The 10,846-nt window shown below is 37.1% G+C and overlaps 1 protein-coding gene across 1 annotated transcript; it reads left to right on the top strand.

The window, feature by feature from the left end:
- The first annotated feature begins 292 nt into the window (after positions 1–292).
- On the top strand, positions 293–10,423 carry mogs (mannosyl-oligosaccharide glucosidase). The gene is made up of 5 exons (XM_020930485.2): positions 293–380; positions 2,400–2,763; positions 4,901–5,124; positions 5,734–5,927; positions 8,228–10,423. The coding sequence occupies exons 2-5, from the start codon at positions 2,415–2,417 to the stop codon at positions 9,984–9,986; spliced, it is 2,526 nt and encodes an 841-aa protein (XP_020786144.1). The 5' UTR covers positions 293–380; positions 2,400–2,414; the 3' UTR covers positions 9,987–10,423.
- Positions 10,424–10,846: the final 423 nt, after the last annotated feature.

Raw genomic sequence — 10,846 nt, 5'->3', positions numbered from 1 at the left:
TACTTTATTTCACACCTTTATATTTTATTCTGCACATTTATACTATATTCTACACCTTTATATTTTATTCTGCACCTTTACACTTTATTCTGCACCTTTATACTTTATTCTACACATTTATACTTTCTTCTACATCTTTATACTCTATTCTATACCTTTATACTTTTTTCCTACACCTTTATTCTTTATTCCAAACACCTATTTGCCTATTTTGTGTAAAAATAAATAAATAAATAAATTAAATAAATAAGTAAAAGCCTTTTTGCGTCGGGGTGCGTAGTACACGTCAGCGGAAGTGAGTAGCGCTCAATCAGGAAGTGGCTACTGCGCTAGCGGGAGGAATGAGGGAATGAGCAGCTGAAGCGGCGGTGGTTTGACAGGTACGAAACAAAATACTCAATGAACATGACACTTCTCAACATAAGCATTTCGAGCTCTCCTTCTGCGTTTAATTCCTACAACATTACCTCTGCATATACAATATTTACCTCGCGATCGTGCATTGTTTCCAGGCTTCCTGTCAATAGCGTCCAGCGTGTAGCACTTCATTCATTCACCGAAATATTCTAGTATCAATAGTTGTGTTTGCTGATTTACACGTATTTATATATTCTTATATTGTAGACTCAGTGGAAGAGTCTTTTTTTCAGTATTTGTGTGATTTTGTGTCATTTTCTTAGCAGTGTGGACCTCATTTCTTTACTGCAGGAGGTAATCAGGAAACCAATGACGTGATTATTACAGAAGGCCCACAATGCTTTTTTATTTTTTATTTTATTTATTTTTTTGCTTTTGTTGTGTTCACCCATGGATCTAGAATAAAAACTTTTATTATTTTATTATTTTTATTTTTTTATTACATTTATTTTATTTGTTATAGTCCTGCCCTTACCCTGTTAAGAACATGATGCACCTGTCACGCTTATTGTATCTCCCCTTAAAGTGAAGAGATGCAATTTAAATTTCTGTCTTAAAATTTCTACAATTTAAAATTCTGTATTCCTATGACTTATTGTATAAAGCTGAGATTTTATATTTTATTTTGACTTACACATCAACATTTATATAATTATGCCTTATCTGACACCCATCTCTTGCTCTTTTTTGCTACTTATTTAGATTTTCATTATTACCATTTATATTTTTTAACTCTTTGTTATTATATTGTGACGTGTGAGCCACTGTGTCCAAATGAGTTCCCTTGTGAAAGTCTAAAATTTATCCAGTCAATGAATTCCTTAAACAAAAATTCTAATTTGAGACATGAATATGTGTTTAGTGACACAGGGGAGGAGGATTTGGAACATCTTTTCTTTATATGTGAGTTTGTGTCAACAATTTTGGTTTGATTTTCAGTCTTGGCTTCAGTCCAGGGGAATTCAGTTTGCCCCTCTAACCATAAAGAAAACAAATACAATTTGGTGTATTAATAGATTATAAAAGAATGTAATTTGGTATTAACAATTTATTGATTTTAGGTAAAAAATGTGTTCACAAATGTTTTTTTTTTTTTGTTTTTTTTGATGCATTATGTTTGGTTTAATCTAAAGAATGACCTGAAAGTTTTTTCTAGCTCATTGGGCCTAATTGAGAGAAAAGAGGCTGGTTTTCTTATGTCCTTTTTGAATGATTTTAATTTATTTGTTTAAATTAGAGCTTTGAAATCATGCATTTTATACAGTATGTGAGTATATTTTTTATTCACTATTGTGTTTTTTATGCATTTATTTTATTTTCATGTGAACTACAATAAAAAAAACAAAGAAAAAACAAAACTGTCACACTTAATATGGATGGTCTCATTTTGATGACTATGATGTGTACATTTGGATTTCACAGAATAACAGACTGCCATGATTGAACTGTTTTATTGTGCATTCACTTCCCAGTAGTAGTTAATTATTACCAGAGATGGGAAGAAAACTTTGAAAATGTATTTATTTAGTTACAGACTACTGAATACCTGCACAGAAATATATTTTGATACATGGTCCAGTCAGATTATTCTTTTCTGAATGCTTGCAATACTTTAAATTAGTAAATAAGTAAAAATCCAGCATAGGATTAAAAGCATCTTAATGTTTCTTTCACCGTTTGTTATGCATTTCCTGTCACTGACTTCACTATCATTGAAATCACACATGCGTTCACAGCGTTTTTGTGTGTGTTTCTCAGTATTTTGGGCAGTTGAAGCTTAAAGTGTGTGATCAAGTACCGCCGTGTATGCCATTTTAGGAAAGTAAATTCTGAATACCACCAAATAAAAGACTTTACCGGAGAACAGTTACTCACAATGACTGTATATGTGTTCAGTTACTGCCCACGCTTGTTATTTCTAATTTATAAACAATAGAAAAGGTCAGCTGTTGAACTTCTCCTCATGTACTTTGTGTTTGCAGCTTTGGCCGGGCAGGATGGGAAGGCAGAGGAAGAGGGTGGTGACAGGTGAAGCGCCCCCACCTCCCAGGAAAGATGACAAGCCTTCTGCATTTCATCGCAAAGAAAAGAAAAAGAAAGTTGATATCGGGAAAGTCTTCATCAACATCTCCATTGGCCTTTGTATATTCAGCCTCATCTGGTTCTTCTATGCCTTATACATGCGGTCGAGTCTCGCCAAAAGGGTGGTGACTCTACATCCAGCTCCCCCCGTCCTGGATGCCAACAGCAGCAGTGCCAAGGTTTCACCTGAGCGGTTCTGGGGCTCCTACAGGCCTCAGGTGTACTTTGGAATGAAAACCCGGAGTCCCAGATCTGTAGTTACTGGTGAGTCAATGAAGCAAAAGCTACAGTTCGGTTTAAACTCACTACAGTCTTGATTATAATCAAATCTCGGGATGGGTTCATATGGATTTTTTGAGCCATTTGATACTTTGCAGTTGATACCTTTAGGGATGTGCAAAAATATTGAAATATCGATTTATCATATTGTTAAAAATTATGATACAGTATCGATATATCACCAAGAGTATTTTTTGGTGTATTTTACTAAATGATTTTGGTACAGCTCTAAAGTTTTGTTACTTGTTTCATAAAAGGAAACTTGTTTATGTGACACATTTGACATTTTCACTGTTTTGATGATTAAAATGGGCATGTTTCATATTAACTTTCCACAAGACGTGGTTTAACAAAGACGTTTAGTATCACAGTCATGACTTAGCCTAAAGCTGTGCCATTAATTGAATTTTGATTGCGATTTTGATTTGTGTGTCAAATGATCTCCAAACTCGTATAATCGATTTGGAATGAAAGCTTAACAAAGTTTATTTTGGGATATTTTTTATATAAATAAGTATATTTATCATATTTTTTAAATATAGATTGTAGAATAGCTGGATATAAATATATTTTATTTATTTGATGTTTTATATATTTCAAAACTGCTCTACGGAACATATTTGTAGCCTATATTTATTTTCAATTTGGAAGTTTTGCGTAAATTATCAATAACAAAGTGTTTTTTTGTTGTTGTTTTTTTTCTGAAAGAGAGAGAGAAATGCTGAATAAATGCATTGTGTATCTAAAAAATAATTGTTTGAATAATTGTGATTTCAATATTGATCAAAATAATCGAGATAATGATTTTTTTTCATAATTGAGCAGCATTAATTTAGCCATTATTGTTTATTGAACCTTATCGAATTGGTTTCAAATATATTGTATCAAATTCAAAGCTCACTGTATCCATATAGATATCGTATTGTGGCCTTTGTATCGAGGTATGTATCGTATCGGCTACTTCAGAATGATACCCAGCCCTAGATGTTACCAACCCTGGGGCTGTGATTCTAACAGTAGGCACTGCTCTGTCTGATAATCTGTGCTTTATTTTAACATAATCGGACCATTAAAGACTGACCTAGCTGATCTGTGCTCTCTCACACATATTACAGTCACAAGCAAACTAGCATTACAGTTTCACCTTCTTGTTGAAACCATGAATCCTCATATTGATCAGTCTTTTCTGTCACCATGGTAACTCCTAAACCTGAGATGTATGCAGAATAAAAATAAAGACAACTTAATTATTTTTACATTTATAATACTTCAGTTTGTGGCATTGTTGTAATATTTATTGTGACTTAAAATTAGCATTAGCATTGAGGTACAAACATCTCTCTTTCTAAACACAAAAGTGTCCTCTGTTCTGCTGAGTCATTTTATTTGTGTGCTTTTTAACGTGTTGTCAGTAACATCAACCCGCAGCTCTCTGTTCACTGCCTTATCTTTAAGTATTTGGTCTTTTTAGCACGATTCAGCAAAAACCACAAAGTGATAATATTAGACAGGAAGTAACACTCTAGCACTGAGTTTTTCCCAGGTACTGTTGTGCACAGAGACTTTTAACTTTTCACTTTTGTAAAAAGAATAACAAACTCTATTTATGAGAGATGAAAAATAATTTGCTACATGTTTGTGTAAACATAAAGCTGTAGAACTTCTGTCTTTTTAAACAGACTAATTGAAATATAAATCTGATGCACTGGGGACACACTGGAGGGAAAATAGAAAGAAATCACATTACATCATATACTCAATATTTTAAAGGTCCTATATTACATAAAATGTTATCTTGTGAGTTTTAAGCCATGTTATAATGTTTCCTCCTCAAAAACATACTGTACCTAGAGTTAAGTTTTGTTTCTGATGTGCAGCGTTTGCGTGTTAAACATGTGTGGATGAAACAAAACGCAACGCCCGGTCTGTTTGTGATGAGGAAACAACATTATATCAGAGGTTAGAAAGTGTCATATGTGGCCTTTACTTAAGGACATACTCCTGCTTCTTACTAATTAAGTTTTTATTGTTAGTTAGTTTTTATTGTTAGTATAGGTTTTAAGCACTAAACGGTATTTTTTAATACTAAATCATTAATATGTTTTAATTGTGCTTTCTTCAGGCATGATGTGGATGCGGCAGTTCACGGACTTTGACATAAACCTGAGGCACACGTGTGAACAGGGAGATCGTCTTCAGAGCTACGGCTGGCTGATGCATGATGGGAAGAACTTCGGCGTCCAGGAAATCCGAGATAATGATTTTACACTGACCACAGAGTTTGTCAAGAGACTGGGAGGAGACCATGGAGGAGACTGGACCTGGAGGATCACAGCCAAACAGCATGTGAGGCCAGGCTTTGTCATATACTCTGCTGCACAAAAATGAAGAATGAAAAATGCTTAAACTCAAATTTTGATCCACACTTAAATTCATTATCTAAATTTAAATTGGTTGTCTTTATTGGTATATTTTATAATATTTTATTACACAAAATGGATTCATATGAGCCTTGGGCCATGTTAGAATGTTGTTCTAAAACGTACCCAGAGTTGTGTTTTGTTTCATTCACACGTTTGTCTACATTTCCTAAGTTCAAAATGCTTTGTTCCAGCTTGTTACATCATGTAGTGGCAAGTTAACAGCTAACTTTTAACTTTAGTTCATTAGTGATTGGCAGTACCAGGGCTGAAATCATCCAAATGATTCTAGAGAAGCTGTATGGAGTTTAAAAACCCAGTGGAGCCCTTCCTGTATTACCACATGACGTCACAAGTGGAAGTGTTTTCTGTTTGAGACTTAGAGCTCAGCCTAAATATGCAGGGTTTGTGTGTTAAACATGTGTGAATGAAACAAAACAAAACTCCAGGTATATTTTTGATGACTTGTTTGTTTTCTCAGTTCTGTATCTATAAACTCTTTTCTTTCTCTATGACACATTATATTTTCCATCAGAGCTCGTCTCCCCACGCACCCGTCCTCTCCCTGATGTTCTACGCTGCAGCAGACACACAGGGGTCTCTGGAGGCTCACGTGGAGGAGAAAACGCGCCTGGCCTCTATCACTGGCTCTTCAGAGGAGCTAGGAAACTTCAAGATCTCCTTCAGAAAGCCTGTGACCGGGGAACAGTCCAGTGCTAAATATGCCAGGTAAATGACCATGCTTTCTCAAACAAAACCATATATGTCTATCCAATAACTAAAAAACGAACAAAGTCAATCAGTTTTTATTTGTAGAGCCTCAGTGTGACCAAAGTGCTTTCCAATAAACTCGGCACAATGTACATGAAAAATATTAAACTGTAAAGTAAAAACAAATGGTGCGGAGTTCTGTTACTGCAATACTAAGTGTTGAAAGCCAGTCAGACGTCTTGAGCCTAGATTTATACAGGACAAAGTCTGTGATAGTACATTGACACATAGGTCATGATACGATACATATCTCGATACAGTAAGCTTTTGATTTTATACTATATATTTCAAATCAATTCAGTTCAATAAAAATTATGGCTAAATCATGGCTGTGATACTAAACATTTTTGCCACTTCTTGCGCAAAGTTCATATGAAACGCACACATTTTAGTCATCAAAATTGTGAAAATGCCAAATGTGTCGCATAAACGAGTTTCCTTCCTCTGAATAAGCAACAAAACTGTAGTGCTGTAACAAAATAATTTAGGAAAATATACCAAAAAATACTCCTGGTGATATATTGATACAGCAGCCCACGATGTTGATATTGTATTAGCACATTAAACAATACGAAATATTGATGTTTCAAAATTGTTGCACACCCCTAGTGCACATATCAGGACAGTTTGTTCCAGAGTCACCAGTGTTTGAGCCTGACTCTGGGGACTTCCAGTAGATGGTTGGTTGACTGTTTGAACTTAAGGACCTGTTTTAGTTTCAAACAGACAGGAGTTCAGTCAATCAGTCCTATTATTATCATTATTAAAAACAAATTCAAAATTTAATAGGCGTTTGAATTAATCACTTTGTGCTTGACTGCTCAACTATGTGCAAACAGTAATGCCTGGTAAAGACTTGTCCACAAGATGGCAGCACTGGGTCTACAAATCATCACTTCCCACTCATTAATATGCAGCTGACCACACAGATTTAAAAATAGTTTACCCAAAACTGTTTTTGCCACCAGCTTCAAGCTATTATCCACCCAGCAAGTTAAAATCAGCCTAGAAAAAGAGTATGGAGGCCTGGGACAATATAACAGTAATTAATACCTGGTCTGTTTGAGTCATAATTTGGTGATGTCCTTTTTATGGTTAAAGTTGGAATACTTAAAGAAGACATACAGTATCATGTTTTATTTTATTTATTTTTTATTAAAGGTGCACTATGTAACTTTTCACCTGCTTGTTTCTGTGGACATGTCATTGCTTTGCCTGGAATGTCCCACAGTATGACATTAAACAGCTCTACTTTACATTTATTCAATTACATGTAGTTTTTTAGCTCAAACATACATAGAAAAACAGGGATTCTGACTGTGAGCGAGGTCACCTCACCACAGATCTGACCTGTAACTTGGTCTGGTTCGGTCTTCGTGAAGATAGAAAGGTTTAATACCATACTATGAAACATTCCAGAAAAAGCAATAGCATCTCCATGGAGACAAGCATTTGACGGACCCTCCAGCAGAAAAGTTAGACAATGCACCTTTAAACTATAACATTCATAAGTTATTATAGTACATTTTGTTCATTGTAAAGTGTAATTGTAAATATTGATCTAAAACAGCTCAGTAATAGAAACAATTGCTCTGAAAAGTACAGAACTAGATCCCTACATGTTTTGACAGATTTTTTGTAATAATCAAATACAGAGCAGTAGGCGGAGATGGGGGTAGTTGAACATTTTCTGAGCACTCAAGTAGACCTGTCACAATAAATACTATATCGACTTATTGTTTCGTTCAATATATGAAAACTAGAGCAAGATATTTTTGGAGTCAGTATTTATTGTGTGTACTTTTTCTTTGCACTTCTGGGAAATTAGTGGTTATTTTTGGCTATATGAATAGATTTGAGCCATAGAAGGTTGATTTTAATAACTTCTATGACTCATTATACAAACTAAGTACAAAAGGCTTTTATTCTGCTGTTTATTTATCTATTTATTGTATTATTATGTTTAATCAATTTGGTGATTTAGAATAGTTTTGTGGTTTAAATCTACTCTGTATTATTGTGTTAGTGACGTCAATTAGCTTCAATATTATTGTTTATCGTCTTTATTTACTTTAGCAATTTATCGTACTTCAAACTTTTATTATTGTGGCATACCTACACTCAAGCCTCAAATGCAGGACAATATAGGATTACTCAAACGTACAGGAATCAATCAAAATACAACTCTGGGTAAGATATTGATGAGGGAATGCAGTAAAAATGTGGTTAAAAGGTTATAAAACTCTCTTATTTTTCAGCTACAACTATCTGAAGACTGTCACCCCGGGTTTGGAGAAACTGACTGACATTGTGAAGCACAGTCTGAATCGCAGGTTTGTCTACAGCCCGTCCTCTGGAGACAAAAGGCATTACATCGGTGTTGACGTTTATAGACCCCCGCATCACCCCAACCAGCAGAAACCGCAGGACCCCAGGAAGGAGAGTGACTTTGTGGTTCACCAAGTCACTGTCCAGACACCCTTCCAGGTCGAAGTTTTGTTTGAATCCGGCAGCTTTTCCAATCGCCCTAATCAACTCGTGGGCTCAGTTTTGACCCAGGAGTTGGAGAGACGAAAGGCAGAGTTTAACACAAAATTTGAAAATACTTTTGGTCTTGAAAGCAAAGGGTTTAATCAAGCAAATATTAAATTCGCCCAAGCTGCGCTCAGCAACATGTTAGGTGGAATGGGCTACTTCTATGGACAATCAGTAGTGCAGTCTGTGTACAACGAATACCCGCTCTTGTACCCTGAAGGTGCCCTCTACACCGCCGTGCCCTCCCGCTCCTTCTTTCCTCGTGGGTTTCTCTGGGATGAGGGGTTCCACCAACTCCTCCTGAGTAAATGGGACCCACAGGTTACGAGAGAGGCCATCGCACACTGGATAGACCTCATTAACATTGAAGGCTGGATTCCTCGTGAGCAGATTCTGGGCGATGAGGCACGCAGCAAAGTCCCCGGGGAGTTCATAGTTCAACGCAACGAAAACGCCAATCCTCCAACTTTGTTTTTAACTCTTCAAGATCTCATTGGACAGTTATCTTCAAGTCCAGATGAGAAAACGCTAACATTTCTTCAGCGTCTTTTCCCCAAATTGAAGACTTGGTTTGACTGGTACAACACCACTCAGACAGGCCCCAAGGCAAACTCGTACCGTTGGAGAGGCCGCGACAAAGACACGAATCTGTTCCTCAATCCTAAAACTCTCACGTCAGGGTTAGACGATTACCCCCGCGCATCTCACCCTTCTGCGGATGAACGCCACGTGGATTTGCACTGCTGGATGGCGATGTCTTCGGGAATCATGGCCAGTGTAGCTCGTCTTTTGGGTGAGCCTCATGAAGAATATGAACTCACTCACAACATTCTCAGTGATAACAACCTGCTGGATGAATTGCATTGGTCAGAACAGTTGAGAGCGTACAGTGACTATGGCAACCACACACAGGCAGTCTCACTACAGCAGGAGAAAGTGTATGTGCCTCCCGGACAGCCACGGCATCAGTTCCCTGTAGCTAGACTTGTGAGATACGTGAGAAAAGCCCCAAAACTCCAGTTTGTTAATGCTCTGGGGTATGTGAGCCTGTTCCCCTTCCTCCTGCACATCCTCCAGCCTGACTCACCCAAACTGGAGCAGATCTTCCAAGACATGAGGGACCCCAATAAGCTTTGGACTCCCTATGGTCTGCGCTCCCTGTCCAAAGCTGACCCTCTGTACATGATGAGAAACACGGAGCACGACGCCCCCTACTGGAGAGGGGCCATATGGATTAACATCAACTATTTGGCAGTGAGAGCCCTCCATCACTACAGCAACACACAGGGGCCGTACCAAGAGAAGGCAGCTGCTCTCTATAAAGAACTCAGGACTAACATTGTTAATAATGTTTTTAAACAGTATGTTGAAACAGGGTATATCTGGGAGCAGTACAATGACAGCACAGGCAGAGGCCAAGGAAGCCACCCATTTACGGGCTGGTCAGCGCTCACGGTGTTAATAATGGGAGAGCATTACTGAGCGAGATTTATCTATTGCGGGACATTCATTCATCTGCATTTGTTTGTAACAAAAGATTCAAGGTTTAAGAACTGAATATGGTTTTATAAAGGTATCAAAGCACCATAAAAACTGCAGCATATTGACACATAAAAGATACATTTTCACAGTTTACAGCAGCTTTTTTCTAGAATAAAAACAGATAATTTGTAAAAGAACAACCCTGTGTTAGTACTTGACAGATAAGAGCCTCTGTCTTTTATTGTGCCATGTTTGGAGTATTGAACTTGCTTTCTTGATCATTTTGTATTTAATTTATAAAGACCTTTTAGATCATGGTCTTTCAGCTGCAACTGGTCACTGCTACTGAAAAATGCAGTATTTGGTACTTGAGCCTGTGGTCTGCACTCAAGAGTGTGGTATTGTTTTGTTAAAAACAATAAATTCTTTAAATTAAATGTTTATGTCTCTGTGTTGGCAGTGGGTCACGTCTAAATAAGGAAAGGTCTACTTTCACACCACATTTAGAGCCTGTCCATAACTGTGATATAATATGAATACATGTTTACATTGTGTCTACATGTTTAAACATGTGTAAATAGCACAGTACACAATGGGTCCTTTCAGTAGCCAGTGAATAGCTTGTTCCTTGTCCAGACCACAGACTGAGAGAGTACCTCTGTCATTTCCACAGACAGGAACTTCAAAACACAGTGACCTTAAGTACAGCAGCTCCTCTCTCTTTTGTCTGATGGCACATTTGGAGGACTCGAGCTGACGTCAATCAGTGGCAACTTACATCCTTTTTGCATGGTTTCCATGGTGCACAGTCGCGCTGGCCTGGTGTTTAATTATTAAACATCAAAAGATATGATGAGAGT

The sequence above is a fragment of the Boleophthalmus pectinirostris genome, unplaced genomic scaffold (assembly GCF_026225935.1).
Source record: "Boleophthalmus pectinirostris isolate CB_2022bp ecotype Guang Dong unplaced genomic scaffold, ASM2622593v1 HiC_scaffold_22, whole genome shotgun sequence".
Lineage (NCBI taxonomy): Eukaryota > Metazoa > Chordata > Actinopteri > Gobiiformes > Gobiidae > Boleophthalmus > Boleophthalmus pectinirostris.
This window is presented reverse-complemented; position numbering and strand designations above follow the sequence as displayed.